A 21,857-nucleotide genomic window follows, 5' to 3' on the forward strand; every position below is an offset into this window, starting at 1 on the left:
ACTGCATAAGGCCTGGCAATGAGAAGAAGTATATGTGGCTTCAAGGAGGAACAGAAAGGAAGAAGTGATAGCTGACAATTTGCTAGCAATCTATCTAGAGAGAAAACAGCTGTTTCTCCAGAGAGCAGCAATGCTAGCTCTCTCCAAGGCATCTACAGCCCTGGGGACAGGAAAAAGGCAAGGGAACTCAAGGGGTTTGGTTTGGGGCGCAACTTGCCTTGCAATCCTGGCTGCCTCACAATGCTTTGCTGCTGTAGCTCCCAATCTGGGATTCCCCCAACCGGCCTACAAGCATGCAGGTCACACCTTGAAGTGTCTGTGTACTGGACAGCCCTGGGTCAGCAACTCTGACCCCAGCAGCCTGTCTATACCCCCACTCTGGCTTCCATCAGTCGCAGTTACTACTTGCAGGGTGACCCCAACACACTTCCCATGCTGAACTTTCTCAAAACTGTGTGCTTCCTGGACAGCTCAGAGGAATATTAAGGTCTGTTTGTCCCTCTAAAGACACAAAAGCACATCACCATTTATTCACTTAACTGGGGTAAAGACACACTCAATATAAACACTGCACTGAGTTGGTTTATAGTAAAAATAAAACAAGTTTATAGGACACAATAGGACAAAGGTTAAGTGATGCCAAGTAAAAGGAATGATGTTAGAAAGGATTACAAGCAAATAAAAGTGAAAATGCATCTAAAAGTCTAAAAGTTAATCTAGCAAAATACAGGCTTTGTTCAAGATGGTTTCTCACCTATATTCAGGTCCCAGATTTGAAATCTCCCTTGGTTGAAGGACCCACCTTTCTCAGCTTGCAAGAGCTCTTTTCCCTTGTATCTGTCTAGTTATGGATGCCGAAGACATCTGTCCGTGCTTATATCTTCCAAAGTTCAGTGACTTTGTTTCAAGAGGCAGGATGACCGCCTGCTATTCTTCCCTTCCTGTGGGCTTCCCATCCTCCGGTATGTAAATGGAACTTCCATTGTTCTGAGTCCACCATGCTTATTTTGCATAGGTGACAGGTATATAGCTGCCTTTGCTGCTCCTGTCTAGGAGAGAACCTGTTTCTCCCTGTTCGGCCACAGATAGTAAAATATAATATCATTAAATATCCGTATTTCCTCATATAGTATGAATACATACACTTCAGAATTATATTAATCACCAGTGTCACTAGCTGTCAGAAAAGGCCTCACTCTACTCACTTTTATAATACAGTAATATGACATACAATCATTTGGTTCAATTGCTTAGCACACGAGGTTCAGCCCCCGTAGTTATAGCCAGTAAACCTTTGCAATATATTCTTCTGAAGGTTACTCCTCAAAGTAAAGATTATTCAAGCTGTGAGGAAGATCACATGGAGTCTGGTAGTGAAGGAAGCTCTATGCTCTTCCTTCCCCTACTTGTGGTTGCTGAAATGCAAACGGTTATGTTTCTTGCCATCTCCTCCCTCTGCTGTCTTGATGTCCTATTTACTGCTTATATGTAAATTGTGGTAAACATCTATTCCTTTGTTTATGATAAACATGTCTAACAGCTCCCCCAACATACTTGGTTTACACATACTTCAGTCATAATTCCAGCATATATTCGTAACTCTGACAACCCACCACATACATACATCACAGAAGGATATTAATGATCAGTGAATTATGAGTTTTCAAATGATACCTCACAAGGCATATTCTGTAAACAAATTATTACAATAGTGTATACAGTGTGAATACAGGGACGCTTAGTGTCACAAAATTATACTGGATTCTGTTGTTAACTAATTATAGTTGGTTTGATGCTTGCTGCTTTTGTATTTGTAGTCCCCCATGACAACATGCATCTTGAAAAGATTTTCTCTCTCTTCCTCCTACTGTTTTAACCCTTACATGAATCACAGACACATTCCTTTTACTGAGACTCCCTTCTGAGCCTGTCAAGCAGCTCCTTAATTGTCCAGTGATACGATGCATTCCCTACTTTTGCCTACCCCAACAGCATTGCCTCCAGAGTATACCAGGTGGTGGACAGTCCTGGAAGCAGAAGCCTGGGACTGGAAATCAAACTCAGGACTCATGCACTGCCGGTCAGAGCTCATGAATAAAGTCCGCTCTTATTTACGTTGCAGTTGACAACAAGTTGGAGAACTATTTGCAGTGAGGCAAACTCTTTTCAACTAAACTACAAACAAAGGCTTTCCTCCATGTGGAAAGCATTTACAAATATATACATTACTTTCTTAAATATAAAAAAATTAATATAATTCTTTCCACTAAACATCATTATTTTTGGGACCCAAGCATTAGGGTACCTGAGAGTTAGGCAAAGATTTTCAATAATGGGTGCCCAAAGTAAGGCTCCAATATCCATATTTTGGTAACAAATATGTGGCCTGATTTATGGGGAAAAAAGTCTCTTCAATCTGCTTAAACTCCAACATTGTGCTCACGATGATTAGACACTTACAAAACCACGAGACATCGAGATATTACAGCATTCAGATCATGCCCAACTCCAACTTTTTTGCTGTCTCATTAGGACATTTTTGCTATAACAACACCACAGAGACCTAAATCAGACTAATTCTGCAGTATATAGGAGCCTGCGGGCTTACATTTTATTAGGGAGAAATTCATGTATCCATGAAGTGTTAACCTTTCTTCTGAAGGATGAATACAACATACAGGATGGAAGTGAATGTCACTGCTCTGAGATTGTGGGAATGGAGCAGCCTACACTTTCCCATCATCTGGACATGATTAAAAAAAAAAAAAGATTCCCATAAAATTTTGATGATTCAAATTGGGAAAGGCCCACTAGATTATCCCATTTTCCTTCCAGTGCAGGCTTTTGGTGTGGTCAGGATTTTTCTTTCAAAATTTAATTAGTACAAGTCATCCCTATTTTGCTCAGCACACTGTTCCAAAAGGTCATTTCTGGTGAGAGTTATGTCCCTACAGTTAAGTCATTACCCTTTGATAATAAGACACATGATTAATGTAGGAGTTTTACTGCTCATAACTCCATTTCAGAGGTACCCACCCAGTATTTCTTAAACTCCCAGAGCCCAGTTGTCAGTTCTGGTTGATCACTGTTTGGTGCAGGGAATGTGTACACATATAGCGGGGAGGAGGGATCTCTTTCTCTCCAGCCCTCACCACCGTGAGCTGATTCCTTGATCCACAGCCAACCCCATCCAACTGATCCTCTGCTCCCCTCATCTGCTCACCACATTGACCCTCCCTCTCAGGTTCCCCCAGCAAATTAATCTTCTACCTTCCTCCCCAACAGGAAACAGATCCCCTTCTCCACTCTCTAAAAATTCATCCTCGCTCCATTCCCAAAATTAATGCTGCGCCACCAACACTAGCAAATTGATCCTGTATCCCTGGCTCTCCCCAAGACAGAGAAGGAGGGGCAATTTTCATCTTCCTCCCCTAACTTGGCTGCCACTGCTCTATAAATTGGAGAAACATCCTATGCTAAGCATTCTCCTCCCTCATTGGGTCCAAACAGAGTTAATGGAGCTCCTTTCCTTGAGCACTGTCCAGCAAGAAATCAGGTAGGTAGTAACTAGAGCAGAGCAGCCAGACCTTCCCTTCCCGTCTTGCTCCTAATCCAGGTAATGGCAGGCAACCAGTAGAGTCACATATTGAGCAGCTGCAGCAGTGGAGAGAAAGAGCAGCTTTTCAACATGATCAACACTCAGAGAACCAACTGAAGGGGAGGAGAAAGTGGCAACCCTTATTGCCTCCCTGTGCAATGGGCCTGACACTTTAGATGGGGAAACTGAGGCACAGGGCAGTTAATTGGCTTGCTCTGTGAAACAGCAAGTCAGCAGCAGGAATAACATTTCAGAATCTGACTCCTGGTCCCTTGCTCTAGCTGCTGGACTCCAATCTTTTTCATCACTGGAAAGAAGTATAAACTAAAGTATGTTCTCTCAGTGATGTTTCAGGACTGTACTGAGCAAAATGGGGGAGGTTTTCCTTCTCTTAAAGATGCCTGACCTAAGAGTTTGGTATTCATTTGTAACAGTCACAGCCTAGTCATGCCAAAATTGTTTGATTCCTACAGGTCTCCTTGGTAAAGTAGCTCCCAAACAAACAGCTATTTACAGAACGGTGACCGCCTTTTCCTATAAAGTTATTGTATTTTAGAAACCCATGACCCAAAATTCAACCTTTACTAAAAATTACTGTTATCTCTCTCCCATCATGCAACATATGTATGTACATGTACACACACACAACCAATACTAAAACCTCACAAAGCCCTATCAGCTCTTCAAAATGAGGGGTGAATCTGTTAAATATCATCTTACAGTCTGGGTGAACCACTTTAAGTAGGGCCCATTTATAGGGTGACCATATTTTTCCAAAGGGAAAAAGGGAAATCCCTGGGCCGGCCCATGCCACAGCACCCCCCTCGCACAAGGCTGCCCGAGGCTACCCCACTACCCACCCGCAAACCCCCATTCCCAGTCTGAGCCCCTCTGCTGCCCGGCCACAATCCTCCTGCTGCTCACCTGCCCACAGGCAGGTCCAAGCCCGCCCCCCGCCACACACATGCCCATGGGGCTGGTGGTCTAAGCGCCCCCCCACCTCCCTGCACACAGGGCAGGCCGGCCAGCTCGAGCCACTCTCCCTCCAGCACAAGGCTAGTATTGCCACTCCGTCCTCCCACCCCCCACGTTCCTCCTTACCCCACTAGGGGTCCCACGTGCATGGGGGGTCGGCAGTGAGGTGAAATACTGCTCACAGCCTGCTCCCCAACCAGGGGGCCAGCAGAGCCCTTCCTACTAATTCAGGGGATTAGGGTTCACACCACAGCTGAGCAGGGACCCCCAACCCCATAGGCTGTCCCAAGCCTCTGGCAGAGAGCACAGTAGGTGTACAGAGGATGGGGAGCACAACCTGCCCTGGCTACTGACCCGTGCAAAGTGGGAGCTGCTGGCGGCATTGCTTCCTGGGGTGGGAACGGGGAGTAGTGGAGACCGGGCTGCTCCCCTCCGGCCATGCTCTCGCTGCCCATCCCCGGCACTGCTGCTGCCACTAGAGGAGGAGGGCAGGGAGACTCTGGTGTGGGCATGCGTTGGGGAGAGCAAAGGTGGGGGCACAGCCACTTGCTGCCCCCCACTGCAGCTCTGTGCTGGGATCCCAGAAAATACAGGACAATTTGCCCGTATTTAGCAAAAAGTTGGCACACCTGGAAGAAGGCTTAAATACCGGATTGTCCCGTTAAAAACGGGATGTCTGGTCACCCTACCCATTTTGGACAGCAACCTCAAACTATTCATTGTTTTGCATATTCAGGTTCTGTTCTTGATGGCCATGAGCTCTATACACACAGCTTCATTTCTACTGAAGATTAGCATGTGTTTTTCTTAGTATTCAGAGAACTCAATGTCACACCGAATAGAAGTTTAGTAAATCCCCTAATCTTAAATTACACACTCGTTGGGTAAAAGATAAGAACAAAGTTGCTGCAGTCAAGGGCCTTGTCTACACTAACACTTTTCCCACTGTTGATCTAGCACTAGTGCAGCTCCACCTTCTGAAACTAGGGCTGGACCACATGATGGTAAAGACACCTGTGTTCTGTCTACACTAGCATTCGCACCAGCAGAGCTGCTAAGCCACTAGTGGGAAAGATACTTACAATTTTCAGTGCTGATTAAGCCACAGGGACCATTCACACAGAGAAGCTTTGCAGGACCAGACGCTAAATGAAGAAGGATTTTCCATGATTAAGAAGGTGGGAAGGAATTCTATCAATTTAATCTAACACACACAGAGTTTTCTTATAGAAGAGTGGTTGCAAATTGAGAACTGTTTTGTTTCATCAAAAGGCCACTGTCTTACATCTGGACATCCTGAATTTGCAGTTATTTAAAGATGAGCGATTCATGGTCTGGTATCCCATATTCATCTTTGTGTTCTTCAAATAATTTACTTAGTTCTCGCAGGTATGTTTGATGCAGCTGCTCGACCTCTTCAAGAGTAGGATTCAAATTCTGTTTTACAGTGATAGGTTTCCCCACTGCAAATAACGAACAAAATAGCAATGACGTTAGCTACACTGACATCTATTTGCCGCAGATAAAAGTACTCTTCCATATTGGCCAGATATTTAGTTTTGTTGTTTTACAGATGGTTGATGAAATCCTGGGTCCACTGAAGTCACTAGCAGAACTCCCTTTGACTTCAATGGGGCCAGAATTTCACCTAGCATTAAATCAGCAAGCAGGAAGTCTTGATTTAAATTCATCTTAATCTTGTTTTGCACTTGTACTTTTTAGTTATTTTCCCAAGAAAAGTTGATTTTCAATGGTTGGAAACCACTGAAACATGCTGACCTGCAAATAAATATAGCCTTTGCACTAAATTTGGTGCTTCTTTTTGCTAACCATGAAGTTACACATTTATTTATATAGCTTAACTTACAATTGTTCAGATTCTTAACTTTTAATTTTTTATTGTTAGAAAATGATGAATGATTCATTTCTCATTTACTAAATGGATAACTTTTTACTTGTGATTGAGCTCTATTTGGATGGAAATTCAAATTCAATTAAAAATGCACTAAACCATCATTTTAAAAATTAGTTTTATTCAATTAATAAAAATCATCAAATGTGCTGGATACATAAGAAAAAAGTTTATCTAAACATATTTTGCATTTAAAACTAAATTAAACAGAGGAAGTATCTGTAGTTAGTGAATTGAACTGATTGTTTTGGGTCACTATATCCTTCAGGATTTTAGAACTAGTAGATTTCATCATCTCACACCTTGTTTTTATTCACACATCGGAAGAGAAAAACAAGATTACTGTTTTTTCAGTTCCCAATTGATTTTTTAAACTTTGAATGAACTAGTCATTGCACTAAACAAGTAGGGTATACTCTTCATTTCAGTTTATTTTCTCTATATCTGCAGAAAAGGATACTGCTGTCCTAAGCTAGTTTAGCACTTCAACAAATTCTGGTTCCAGGTGATTAGCCAGTGATTTCTACCAGTGCAATGGTCTGATTTTCTTTAAAATCTGGCAGCAAACATACTGCTTTTTTCTTCTTTTTTTTTTAAATTTAAATGAATAGATTACAGTAAGTTTTGGTCTTAACATAGGTTGTCATAACTACAAGTTTAATTTTAAATAGGTTTATTTTTAAAGAACATAAACATCTGTTTCATTTAAATAAAAAGTCCAGGCTTTTTAATGAATCGATTTCCCCACCACCCCACCCAAGACTATATGGGCAGAAAGAACAGGACACAGGGAAATACAGACTGACTAGTGTGTTGGAATGAAGGTGAAATTACATTGTACTAGAAAATGGCTTTACCTGACAAATATCTAGGTTTTCAACCTTTGGCTTTGGGTAGCTTGCAGCATGACCTTGATTAAAGGGTGGGATTTTTCAAAAGCATTCAGCATTGACCTAACTCCATTGAAGTTCATAGCAGTTCAACACTATCTTTGATGAGAGAAGAGTTGGGCCAATTTTGAAAAAAAATGCCTCCAAATTTGATCTATCAGCACTTTGTATATATGTTTAAATTAAACATTTAATGATCTGTCCATTAAAAACTCTTTTTAAAAGAAAAAGACCCATTCTATGGAGCTACAAATTCTGCATGCCACATGCATCCTGCAGATGTTGAAGAACCTGAAGGGTGCAGAACAGAGATTACAGGAGCTGGAGGAGGCATATACCCTGACCTGGAGCTGTGTTGTGTGCTGGCTTCTGTGTTTTACTATGGGTGGGGTGGGGACCTGTGGATCTAGCTGCCAAACTTGCCCAGAGAGAGGGAGGAGGGGCTAAATATCTTCTGATGAAACTACAAGGCTATGGAGATGCTCCACTGCTCTTCAATGGATTGGAACATCTCCCTGACTTTCTTAGGAATTCTTGAGCACTCAGCCCTCTCAGGTGGACTGCACACAAGGAAAGGATTTGGGCAGGGATTAAAGTGCAGGGGAGTGCAAACAGCAGAGGGAAGCTTCCCTTCCCCTCTTTGGCTTCTGTAAATAGTGCTCCCCTGCATCCCACCCCGTGGCTGATGCAGTCAAAGCTCCTCCTCTTGTTTCAATCTACTGTAATCACTTACTACAGTGTGGCCCAGTTGGTGTAAATTATTTATAAAGCCTTTTGCCTTTATCTCCTCCCCCCTGCCAACAGAACAGGATAAAGACATTAGGAAAGACAAACATTTATTTCAAACCTCATGTGCTTGAGTTAGATGCACAGCAGCCAGTTCTTTCTGGCAGACCAGATTTGTAAAGGAACACTGTTACTGGATTTAACCACAAATCACACATTTTAAACATTCCCATAAGAATGACAGAAACCACTAAGGAACTTACCAACAGTGTGAATAGGTTTCCTGTAAGGCATCAAGCCAAAACTGTACTGAAATATTCCTCTAGCATAAAACAGTGGTAAAGTAAACCCCACTGTCTCCCTCAGTCTCTCCTGTAAAGTTCTAAGCCACGATCCTTTGGGGTTTGCAACTTGCTTAAACAGTTCATTTTCACCAAAAGAAAATACTGGAACCAAGTGAGCCCTGTAAAGTAAATAGAATTAATAATCACAGGGCACTCAATGAAGCATGACTTGCAACTCACATCTACAGCATGATGAGTCAGATTAATAAATGCAGGTAATTTCCTCAATGCTTGTAAAATTCATCAGTATTTGCATTATGCATTCAACTCTTCATTGAAATGCAGCTGAAATGCTTCTTTGTGCAGCTCGAAAGGGCCACAATATTTAGTACAAACAAAAAACATAGCCACCTTCTGCCTCCTGCACAGTGTTCAAACCGCAGCAAACCTAAGTGACGGTTTCCATTAAAGACAGAGGAATCCCTTTTTTGTGATTTTATGGCAACTGCTAAAATCTTACTCATGACAAACAGCTGTTGGAACTGGGCCATCACAGTTACACTGAGTTTGCTGTAGTTTCATAGCACCTTCTATCTTATAGGCGACATTCAATGGGAGTTGGGTGTCTAACTCCATGTAGTGCCTGTGAAAATCCCAGGGTTGATCTTTTAACATTAGAGGCTGAATCCTGTTTGCAGGAGTTGGTCTAGTAGTCTATTTTAGTTTAGAACTCAGCCTCTCCACATCATAAGGAATTCTTGTTCTTCTCCTCAGCAGGGATCTGTGGCTTGAAAGGGGTTATATAGCACCTGCAAAAACTCTCCAAATTCCACTCCTTCCTAAGCATCGGAACTGCAATGGTTCTGCTGTTGTCAGGGTGAAAGGGGAAACCTTTATTGAAAGACCTGGCTACTACAGCTGAGCTGTCAGTCTGGTAAACGTATGTGGCTGTTAGAAAGTGTGGGGAACCAATACAATACTGTTGTATAAAATTAAAATAAAGAGCTATCTTAAGTGTTCTCTCCAGAAGCTTAACAGCTCTCAGTTTTCTTGCACTAAAATCCTAGGCAATCAATATGTTTCCTAAGCATTTTCATCTTGCACCATGTTTGACAATCTATCTCTATGGGGCATGGCTGTTAAAATGGCAGTATTGCAGCAAGATTAGTCAAGGTGAAGATTTTAGAACTTGGAATGCATCAGTGGGATATGCTAATAAGAGTAATGAAAATGAATCCTCCTGAAGCAATAATGCAGCTGTCTGGTATGTACAATGGATAGTCATGAGTTGTTTGCGTGAAAATAAGATAACTGTTTATGTGGCTTCTTAGACTCTGGGATTCATAAGAAATACCATTCCCTACCCCACGCCCCCTTGCCCCTCGAATGGTGTCTGCCTGGCCTAAAATTTTTAGGTGGCTTTCTCAGCAATGACATTCTGCATCATATAGCTGCCACTGAAAGAAACATCTGAAGACTGTAAGCAGAATGGATTACTGCCAAGTTTTTGTTAGACTACTAATGATGATGAACAGGAAAACCTTGTGGTGCAAAGGCATTTCTCTACATGGCCTGCGAATATACTAGCTTTTGTTTTCATCTGAAAGACTATAAAGGGTTGATACACTGAAATAAGAAACATGGAGTTTTGGTTGTGAAACTCAGGAGAAACTAGTTTATTCTCTACTTGTGCTGTCTCATTATGATTTTTCTGTTTTGTATTCAATGTTTGTATGACCTTGAATCAACTGTCCTAGACCCATTGGAGAGAATGGAACTACTGAAATGCTTAAGGGACTTGATCCATCTCCCACTGAAATAAATGGAAAGACTCCCTTTGATCTCCATAGCAGTTGAACAAGGGGAGCAGGATTTGGCTCCTTATCTGTAGTTCTGCGCATCAGTTAAATAGTAGCAACTCACCATTGTGAATAAGAACACAAAGCCACACTGTATCACACAGAGTTGCTCTTGGTTTAAATGGGAGCTTCATATAGGAGTAGGACAGGAATTCCCAAACTTCATTGCATCGCGACCCCCTTCTGACAACAAAAATTACTACATGACCCTGGAGAGGGGACCAAAGACTGAGCCCGCCCGAACCCTGCCACCCTCAGGAGGAGGGAGTCAAAGCCCAAGCCCCACTACTCCAGGCAGGGGGGACCAAAGACAAAGCCCATGTGCTTCAGCCCCAGGCAGGAGCCCGTAGCCTGAGTCCCGACACCCAGGGCCAAAGCCCTGGGGCTTCAACTTTGGCCCCCAAGGTGGGGGGCTTGGGCTTTAGTTTCAGCCCTGGGCCAGCCCCGGCAACTCCATTAAAATGGCGTCCCGACCCACAGTTTGAGAACCACTGGAGTAGGAGGATAGACCTTGGTCTCTATTTTTGATGATTTCTTCTGCTTAAACAAGTTATTAATATTACTACTATATAGACTTATGAAGGAGGTTTGAAATGCATCTGTATGCTTGGCTTTTACCTCCCCCACTTTGTGGGTCATCTTTAAAGGAAAAAGATGCCCTTTTTTCCCAGGATTATGGCTCTGTTTCTTCAAAGCACTTAAGCGTGTGCTTAAATCCATCCCAATTCATCAACACACGTAAGCACATAGTTCTGCGCTTTGCTGAATCCAGGCCTAAGGGTTATCACAATCAAGTCAAAGAGAAAAAACACTCTCTGAAATCAGTAGCGTTCAGAAGTACAGGAACAGTAGGGTCAGCGTACAGGAACAGTAGGGTCAGCAGAACTGCTATGGGACAGCCAGTAAATAGTGTGGCTGAGTGACTCAGCAACACAAACTGAGGAACTACAAAACGTTACTACATAGAGTGTCACAGTTTGTTTGCTGCTGTGGTTTAAAACAAGTCAGTCAAATCATCATGATGTCCCAAAACCTCCACTGACCATTGGATTATTTCTGGAAATGATAAGAAAAGGGATTTCACAACTGCCCCTGTATTATTTCTCTATTCTGTTTTAATCAAGGTACATCAGTTCTAGCTCTTATTTTAGACATCTGCATCCCAGGTCAATGCACAAATAACATTTTCAGATACACAGTTTCTATGCTATATTAACACTGCAAGAAGTGCAGTCAGAGCTAACAGTGCTAATGGGATACCCACCCATATTTCAAAGCCATTTTAATAAAACCTCTCCTCTTGAGGATATTCAGAGTTAAACTTCCGGGATAGGCATCCAAAGACTCTTCTGCTCCTCCAATCACAATCACTGTAATGTTTCCACCTCTGTCATTATTCAGCACATGCGACACACTCTTCTTGGAGGCTGACACCAGTCCTTAAGGATCAAATGTTTGTAACAGGGGATCAGTAAATCATTTGTACAACACCAAGAGAAGCTAGAAATAGTTTTAAAATATTTTGAATGGCTAAGACCCAGGATGGAGTCAAGAGACATGGGATTTGATCCTGGTTCTGTACAAAATTTGTATTTGACAAAGTTTTCTGTGTCTCTTTCCCTTTCGTGGTAAATTCTATTTTCCTGCCACGCTAGAACATTGTGAGATCTTCAGAGAGGAGGGGTCCACACGGTGTAAATACAAATTCTTAATAATCAGGCATTTCTCATCTCATATGATTCTAATAATGCATTTACTTCTCAGAAATGCGAGACTACAGAATCATGTGTAGAGAGTCGACAAGCTGAAGCTAACGCCATGGCAGGTGGAGGGGTTAATTGAGAAGCAGGCACATATAAACAGTAAAAGAGAGTTTGGGAGTTTAAGCAAGGTGGATACAGGATGTTACAATCTAAACTAGGACCCATAGTGCCAGAACTGAAGTCAATGGAATGACAGTGTAATAAGGAGCAGAATCAGCTCACTTAAACTACTTCATTAGCTTTTCCTTGAGGCACCCTGGCCATGCCACCTCCCAAGCCTGTGCTGCCCATCCCATTACGTGGGCTGCACTAATTCTCTACATAACCCATCTCGGGCAAAGAGGAGGCCTTGCCTTCTTCTCTGCTGACACAACCAACCCCTCTTCCATGGCTGACTTTCTGCTGCATGGGACCTTCACATCTGCTGAAGCCGTGACAGACTTAGACTGAATCTGGCCCTTTGAAAACTGAGAATTATAGAAATTAGAAAGGAAAACGTACCTTTGCCTAACCTAACCTAATCTCCCGCAGGATTCTTCCCCACAGCATATTTACTATTGCTTTGTGCAACCACGCTATCTTAGAGTAATATTTTATAAAGAACAGTCTAGGGATCAAATCCAGCTTGTGCTTCTTTAAAGCTGGCACTGAATGCCTTTTTTTTGGATTCAAATAAACAAATGGCCCTGACTTGAGCTGCTGTTTCCCATCTTTTTTTGCTATTAGGGAAGTTATAACATGAGATAAGTAATGCAATTGTGTTGCTATATACAAAGAAAAAAATCTTGCTAACAGAAACTGAATTAAGTTTAACTAATGTTCTAGGGAGACTTGTAAATATGACCAGGAATAAGTTAACTGACCAAATGTGCTTCAAATGCTGATAGGAGAGCTCAATGTACAGATTTTTCCATATTCCAGCTGTGTCCTCACAGAGTACATAGCAGTCATTACATTGTTTGAAATGGGGGAAATTCTATGGCCTGTATTATATAGGGGATCAGATGAGATGATCATAATGGTCCCCTGTGGCTCTAAAACCTGTGTATCTATAAAATCACTCAGACTGTTCTACAACACTGGCAGTTTTGGGGCATGTCAAAATTACTTCTCATCGAGAAACTAAAAGGATTGTTCCTATGGGTCAGAGTGGCAAAGCCATGTGGAAACACTTCTGTACTGAACTATATTTAGATTATGAATAACATTCTGTCAGGTCAGATATGCTCAGTTTCCATTACTACCAATTCCTGACCTATGCAAGTGTAACAAAAATCCACTGAAAAATTATATCTTGGTGGAAGGTGATTCCTTTGCAATGTTATATGATTATAATTCAAAGTACATTCAGATTATATTGTGCAACATATTAGCCGTTTCTCTTCTCTCGTACAATAATTAGTTCATTTCATCTGCAGATCTCAGCAAAAAAGCATACAGATATTCTCATTTTAGCAATGGGTGAATGGAAGCACAGCAAGGTTGAACCACCAGCCTTAAGACACACACAGTGAGTTAACGTCAAAGCCAGGAATAGAACCTAAGTCTCCTGGCTACACAGCACTCTTCCCACTATGCCATTTTGCCTTCTTGCTATAACTTCATGGACTTAAATAAAATAACTCATAATTTACACCATGGCGAGAGGAGAAGCAGGCTCATGCTTCCTTCCATTCCTCCTGCTTTTACTATTATATACTATTTGTATTGTGGTAACACCTAGGAGCTCTAGTCATGGACCAAGACCCCAGTGTGCTATGCGCTGGACAGACATGGAACAACAACAACCACCAAAAGGATAATTCCTTCCCCCAAAGAGCTTGGGGTTTATGGTATAACTACACGTAAAACAAAACTGTAAGTGAAGCCCTTCAGACCCAGGTAAGTAATCAAGTCCTTCACTGGAATGATGTTTGTACTGAGTAGGACTGAATGTTCTTGGGACAGAAACTATCTCCAGCTTGTTCTTCAACGCCACAGAACATAGTATCATTGTTTAATAAACAATACTGTACTTAACTCCACCTGCCCTATTCTTCCCATGTAACCGGTACTTAGGACAGGAGTAAAACAGCTTATGGGTAGGCATGGGAAAATAATAGAGAAAGCTCAGTAATTGTCAGAGAGGAATGATGGTCCAGTAGTTAGCACCTAACCTAGCATTTGGGCTCAAGTACTTGCTCCATCAGAGACTTCCTCGGGCAAATCACTTTAGCCCTCTCATGCCTCAGTTCCCCATCTGTAAAATGGGGTAACAACACTGCCCTACCTCACAGAAGGATTTTGAGAAGAAATACTAGAGCTGACTGGAAAAATTCTGATGAAAAGGTTTTTTTGGTCAGAATTTGTCAATTCATCGAGATCAAAACATTTTGCGGAGACAGTTTGATTTTGATGATGAAGTTCCTCTGGAAACCAGGCAGAGTTCTGACAGAAATCTGTCTGCATTCTGCCAACCCACCTCCTCAATAGTCAATGTGGCAGGCTGCAAGGGAACCCACATTTCCAGAGTCCAGGGCTCTGGGGCAGCCTGCCCTGGAGCTGGGGCTCCATCCCTTATTGAGGAAAGGTTTGAAATTTTTGGTTTCCATTCTGAATTGGAACAAACCCAAATTTAGAAATAGCGAAATTCTGAGTGAGGCAGGTTATCTTTCCTTAATAAATACAGCTCTGATAAATATGTCAAAGGTTGTGAGGTACTCAGATATTGTAGTAATAGGGAGGCCATACAAGTACCTAACATAGCTAGTTTCTCCTTCAACTCAAAAATTGATCCTACCATAAATAAAAGCTTTACGCTCCCATCCTGCAATCTGATCCTTGTAGATGGACCTCTGTGACCAGGCAGAGCTCTACTGATTTTACTGAGAGCTCAGATACTAGGGAAAGCTGCAGAAGGCTATCTGGCTCCCAGGGGTGAAAGTAAGTCTAGAGACCTACTGGTATGGGGCTGGGCTGGCTGGGGCCACCGCTGGCCCCGGAAGGGGCAGGGCCTCGGGCGGAAGGGGCAGGGCTGGGGTTCAGAGCCAGCCCCGGCCCACCCTGTACCGGTAAGTGCGTCCTTCCCCTTCCCCTCCCCTCCCCCCGCCCCGCCGGGGTAACAGTGGCAGCCGGGGGCTCTGGCAGCGGTTTAAAAGGCCTGGGGCGGTAGTGACGGCCGGAACCCTGAGCCCTTTAAATAGTCCCCGGAGCCTGCTGGAGCCCTGGGGAAGCGGCGGTGGGGCTCCAGGGACGATTTAAAGGGCCCAGGGCTCGGCCGCTGCTACCGCCCTGGGCCATTTAAATCGCCGCCCCAGCCCCACCGCCGCTACCCCAGGGCTCTGGCAGCAATTTAAAGGGCCGGGGGCTCCAGCTGCTGCTGGGAGCTGCAGGTCCTTTAAATTGCGCCTGGGGAAGCCGATCCGGCATACCGGCTTACTTTCACCTCTCCTGGCTCCTCTAGTAGACCCCGAGGAAGAGTATCTCCCAGATAGATGGCCTGGAGGAGGGAGACAGGCTGCTACAGTAGGCCCTGAAACAGAAAGGACAGAGAGGCAAAGGAGAAAAGCCCTTGGAATCTATAGCCCAGGGTGGGCTGAGGAACGGCTCTTGTGTTTGATGTCTGCCTAAATTGTACGTTTGGAGAATAAAACTGTCTGGAAAAAGGTGTGGCAGTGAGTTCTTCCTGTGCAGGTGAAACAGACCTACAGGCCTTACTTATCAATATATGTGGGAGGTGCCCAATCCTGCTACACTTACTTACGCATGTAGTCATATTAACCACAATGGGGATTACTTTGCGTGAGCAAAGATGACTCAATTTAGTAAGGGTCTGGATGAGTCAACTGAACCTTGTGTAAGCCAGTGCAACTCATTAAAGTAAATGGACTTGCAACAGATCTGAATGTGCAGCTGTAGGCAACTGGTTAATTCTTTTGTTGTGAGTGTCCTGCTCCTACATAATGTGAAATATTATGGTATTCATATATTATGATTTTATTTTGGAATACCAGCATCTACTACCATTGTATTTTGAATGACATTTTGCATCTAAGTTTGTCTTTTTATTTAGAGCCAATGCAAAAATACTAAATAAAAATCAAAAACACTTGAAAAGAAATATTAATATTATCCATCATGATCAGTGCATACACAACCTGTAATGACTTATCAGCTTTCACTAAAATTATGTTTTAAAAAATTAAAGATCATTGCTCAATCAAAAAGTCTTCTAGCTTAGATTCCTTATATGGTATAGTCACCCATTCACCAAACAACCTCACTGCATGACAGATTTGCTATGGGCCTGATTCTGCTCCCTTGGCAAAGCTCTCATTGACTTCAGTAGTACAGAATTGGGCTGCGTAACTGGAATTACAATTCCCACATTATTATGTATTAAAATCATTCAGGAATTTCATTAAAAGTCGCTTTCAATGATGATTCACTATATCAGAGTTCATTAAAAGTACAACAAAGCATTCTGAATTGCTTTTGAAACAATCGTTCACTGTAAACAGATTTTCTACAGGGCCAGTTCTGGTCCTATTGAAGTTAAATGGCAGAACTTTTCATAGACTTCAATAGATACAGAATAAGGCCCTATATCTGAGATCACTTTATACGATTCATTTTAAACAAATGCCATATCTGAAGCAGTGGCTAAGAAATCTTGGCTCCACCTACCAGTACTCAAAATGTAATCTCTGAAGAAAGGGCATCCAAACCAAACGGGCAAGATGTGAAGATATGGAGTAAAACCAGGGAATAATTCTTTAAAACCTGTATAATCTGTGCAAAAGTTTCCAAAGGCTCCAGCAACAAGAATACCGTGAGGGTGAAATCCAAACAGATAGTTATGGCTTGGATCCAAATCTGACGTCTTTATGAGCTGCAAATAATATAAATGGAGTCTGAGTTTAAAACCATTTTCATCACACTGGTTCATAAACACAGGAAGGATTTTAAGAGTAGGTAGGCTGCACACAGTAGATCACCGATACTTTATTTCCCCCTATTATGAGCATCTTAGGTGATCCTAAGCGAAGTAAGTATAAAGTTCTGTCTCAGATTAATAGTTCTGTAATCTCTACAATATTTGAGCTTCTATCTTGTGGCTAGAAAGGTTCAGCTCAAAAGAACCAGTCCCCAACTAGTCTTCCTGTCACTAACCCCAGTTTTTCTTCATCTAAGCTTGTTTTACAGAAGAGAGGTCAATTTCACGACCCAGAATGTTCGTGATAAAAAGCCATCTTGAGCTGCATTTTCACAATTTAGTATGAAACTTTTTACTCACATGAATTGGAAAGTAATCCGTAAAGTACTTCCAAACAGTCCAGCTTCTGACCCACTTTGATCTTCTCCCTCCAGTTTCAGGGGTCTCCCAATCAAGATAGAGCCACAGTGCATAGAGGACAGGTAGGAACCAGTAGTTTCCCAAAAGCAAGATGATAAAGACTCCCCAGCAACACTGTGCTACAAGAAACAAAAAGAAAACCACAGTGATTATTCATTACTATTTCACGATAGGAAAGAGAGTCCTTGGACCCAGTTTTGTTTTCATTTACACCTGTATAAAACCAGAGGAACTCCATAGAAGTTACTCTGGCTATTCACCAGTATCAAACTGAAGTTGGCCTATTGTCTATTATTTGAATTTCTGTCAGTGAACAGAGATGCTGCCTGACAAAGAAGGTACATATTCACTTGGGTTTATTTTTATCCCCGCTTGTGTGTGAGGGATGGATCTTGTAAGGTGCTGAACCCCTTCACCTCTAATAGGACTAAACAGGAGCTTGGGGAAAAGGTCTGAGTAGTCCAGCACTCGGCAGGGTGCCAGCAGCAATTCAGGTCAAAGGAGTCTTATTCACTTAAGGGTAGGGGGAAGGAGAGAGCAAGAGTGAACAAAGACTTCATATATTCTGGTTGGTGAGAAGATGGAGCAGGGCTGACTGAGAGGGAGGCAGCATGACGGGGAGGGAGTGGATAGAGCATTGGGCTGGGACTTGAGCCTCCAATTCTGTTCCCCAGCTCTACCACGGACCTGTGGGGTGACCTTTGCAAAGTGCTTTGAGATTTACTGATGAAAAGAGCTAGGTCTTGTTACTGAAAGGGAACCTAATTTAATAAGAGTCTACAGTCTTGCCACTAGGAGCAAAAACACAAATCAAACCAACATTTCTATGGAATCATGACAGCTGGCCTAACCCAGCTACTTTCAGAATAAGGGACACTCAAAGTAATGAGAAAGCAATTGTAACATCCTAATATAATTGCAGTAGATAGGAAGCATATCGATACCATTTCCTTAGTTTTCTGAATCATGTGGATTTATAATACGGTATTAGCCAGGATATGTTAGCGGTGGGCCAACTCCTGCAATTTTTACTCAGGAAAAAGTTCCAGTCAGGTCTATGGGAATATTTCCTGTGTAGGGCCTGCAGGATTTGTCCCTGTATTAAGAAGCTCTGGGACAACTCTGGTTGTGATGTACAAAGCTGATTAAAAGGAAATTCTGGGCCCCATGCTACCCTCTGCTATATGGCACAGAGAGTAGCAAATTGTGGGAGGAATTGATTTAGAGTACCCAACAAGACTTGCACAAAGGGCATTGCACATAGATATCAGAAGGTAGAAAGAGCTAAACTTGGATTGTAAACTCCTTGGGCATAAACTGTGTCTTTGTATGTGTTTGTATAGTGCCTGGCACAATGAGGCCCCAATCCTGACTGGAGCCTCTAACCGTTACTGTGGTGTAAAAGCAAATAAGCACAACCCTGGCTGAACAGGAATATTTTACAAACCAGTTTTTATGTTTCATCTTTGAAGAGTAAAATAGTTTGTGGGAACTACATCAACCTGGTTTGCAGCCTGGCAGATGGAAGGGGAGGATTTCACAGCAGATGGTGAATCACTCTAGAGTAAATGGGAAAAGTAGATAACAGTGAGACATGTTGAGCTAATTCAGGTTACCAAGTTCAGTGTCTGGTCAGGAACCCTGCTGTGCACAGTGATGACACTCACACTGAGGGCAAATAAAAGCTTTAACAATTTTATAACCATGATTAGTAAAGTTACAAATGCTCCAAACCATATAAAAAGGACACAGTAACATAGAATGAAGCTAATGTTTTGTATCATTCCTTACATGTACTCACACCTTCTCAAGGAGATCTAGTGGTAAGAGACAGGTGATCATCCATGAAGTTCCTACCCTGTCCCTTGTACCCCATAGAGCTAGCTTAGCATTTCATTTAGCAGAAGTGTAAGAAACCTACGGGCCTATACCCTGTAAGGCAATGGTTCCCAAACTTGTTCCGCCGCTTGTGCAGGGAAAGGTTTGTTTACCTGCCGTGTCTGCTGGGAGCTGCGATCGGCCAAACCTGCGGACGCGGCAGGTAAACAAACTGGCACGGCCTAGTGTCATAAATATAAAGGGAAGGGTAAACACCTTTAAATCCCTCCTGGCCAGAGGAAAAACCCTTTCACCTGTAAAGGGCTAAGAAGCTAAGATAACCTCGCTGGCACCTGACCAAAATGACCAATGAGGAGACAAGATACTTTCCAAGCTGGAGCGGGGGGGAAACAAAGGGTTCTCTCTGTCTGTGTGTTGCTTTGGCCGGGACCAGAGCAGGAATGCAGGTCAGAACTCCTGTAAAGAGTTAATAAGCAATCTAGTTAGATATGCGTTAGATTCTGTTTTGTTTAAATGGCTGATAAAATAAGTTGTGCTGAATGGAATGTATATTCCTATTTTTGTGTCTTTGTGTAACTTAAGGTTTTGCCGAGAGGGATTCTCTATGTTTTGAATCTGATTACCCTGTAAGGTATTCACCATACTGATTTTACAGAGGTGATTCTTTTACTTTTTCTTTAATTAAAATTCTTCTTTTAAGAACCTGATTGCTTTTTCATTGTTCCAAGATCCAAGGGTTTGGGTCTGTGTTCACCTATGCAAATTGGTGAGGATTTTTATCAAGCCTTCCCCAGGAAAGGGGGTGTATGGCTTGGAGGGATTTTGGGGGGAAGGCGTTTCCAAGTGGGCTCTTTCCCTGTTATTTTTGTTAGACGCTTGATGGTGGCAGCAATAAGGTCCAGGGACAAAAGGTAAAATAGGCTGTACCTTGGGGAATTTTAACCTAAGCTGGTAAAAATAAGCTTAGGGGGTTTTTCATGCAGGTCCCCACATCTATACCCTAGAGTTCAGAGTGGGGAAGGAACCTTGAAAGACGCAAATGCTCCAAACCACATAAAAAGGTAGCAGTAATATAATAAGCTAATATATTGTACCATTCCTTATTCACACCCTTTCTTGGGGATCAGGTGGTAAGAGACAGTCATCCACGGAGGGTCTTGCTCTGTACCTGGCATGCCAAATGAGTCTGCTGCTTAAGATAATGCCTTACAGCAATGGTTCCCAAACTTGTTCCGTCACTTGTACAGGGAAAGCCCCTGGCAAGCTGTCAAGGTTCCTTCCCCACTCTGAACTCTAGGGTAAGCTTATTTTTACCAGCTTAGGCTAAAACTTCCCCAAGGTACAACCTATTTTACCTTTTGTCCCTGGACCTTATTGCTGGCACCTCCAAGCGTCTAACAAAAATAACAGGGAAAGAGCCCGCTTGGAAACGTCTTTCCCCCTCCAAAATCCCCCCAAGCCATACACCCCCTTTCCTGGGGAAGGCTTGATAAAAATCCTCACCAATTTGCATAAGATTATTTTAGCTTCTTAACCCTTTACAGGTGAAAGGGTTTTTCTTCTGGCCAGGAGGGATTTAACGGTGTTTACCCTTCCCTTTATATTTATGACAGTGTCTTTATTAACTGTGCTAATAAAATTGCTTAAAGTTTGGCTTTGTCTTCAGTGTGAGTGTCATCATTGTGCACTTTGGGGTTCCCAACCAGATACTAAACTTAACCTGAATTCTGTTGTGTGTGATTCTGGGACTAGAACCCTGCAATACCCAGTTCTTTAGACTTGTAATTAACTGGAAACCAGTAATAATCAATAACCACTAAAGAACTGGGCAACACCCTGGCATACCAAACAAGTCCGATATCCCAGAGCTCCCCCTTACATGGTGGTCTGGCCTATTATAGGGCCTAGTGGTTATCATGACTATTCATACAAATGCCACCCCTTTGTCCATATCTAACTTCCTCACCCTAATAATGTTGGGGTGTCTTTATCCTACAGGTTAGTATGTTAATAATTTTAACTTACATACATCAATTCAGTCCCAAGGCAAGTTCGTTGTTAAGCATCTGCCAGTATTTCTATCCTAAAATATCTGTCTAGGCTAATTCCCCACTCTGGCACTTCGAGTGCTGAAGGTGAGGGCCCGCAAGGATCTAAAAAATTAATACTGCCCACTCCAGGCTTGTATTAAACTCCCAAGGTTACAGCTTTTCTCTGAACTTGGATGGGTAGATGCTGCTACCACCCAAGTGCAATAACCCCATTTTGAGAACCCAGAAAGGTGCACTTGGGAATTCCTTCCTGTGGGGTACCCTCAAGCCCTTCCCCTCACCCCCTCCAGGAGAAGAGCTGAGAAAGGAAAACAAAGGAAATCAGCTGTTGCCACCAGCTAATTAAACAACATGGAGGTTTGGGCACCAACACAATCGGGCTTGACCACTGACTGTGGGACTCTTTGATGACTCCCAGCTCCAACATCCTTTTTACCTCTGCCTTGATCTACTCCCTTTTTGCCGCTGGGACCCGATAGGGCCTTAAAGTTACCTTTGCCCCAGGGTCTGTGATAATGTGGTGATATGCTTCGGTGGTCTGACCTGGTTTGGTTGAAAACACGTCCTGGTATCGGTTGATCATCTCAGTTACCTCCTTCTTCTGGTTTGGTGTCAGATCAGTGGA

General features: G+C 42.7%; 1 protein-coding gene across 1 annotated transcript in view; it reads right to left on the reverse strand.

The window, feature by feature from the left end:
- Window positions 1–2,067: 2,067 nt before the first annotated feature.
- The window catches only part of MOGAT1 (monoacylglycerol O-acyltransferase 1), a 33,816-nt gene continuing 14,026 nt past the window's right edge, over window positions 2,068–21,857 (reverse strand). Inside the window, exons 2-6 of the mRNA XM_038415481.2 lie at window positions 17,283–17,461; window positions 16,673–16,877; window positions 11,509–11,683; window positions 8,365–8,564; window positions 2,068–6,036 (exon numbers count right to left, since the gene is read on the reverse strand). Coding sequence (XP_038271409.1) covers window positions 5,882–6,036; window positions 8,365–8,564; window positions 11,509–11,683; window positions 16,673–16,877; window positions 17,283–17,461 — 914 coding nt within the window. The 3' untranslated portion in view covers window positions 2,068–5,881. The remainder of the gene's footprint in view (window positions 6,037–8,364; window positions 8,565–11,508; window positions 11,684–16,672; window positions 16,878–17,282; window positions 17,462–21,857) is intronic.

The sequence above is a fragment of the Dermochelys coriacea genome, chromosome 9 (assembly GCF_009764565.3).
Source record: "Dermochelys coriacea isolate rDerCor1 chromosome 9, rDerCor1.pri.v4, whole genome shotgun sequence".
Taxonomy (NCBI): Eukaryota; Metazoa; Chordata; order Testudines; family Dermochelyidae; genus Dermochelys; species Dermochelys coriacea.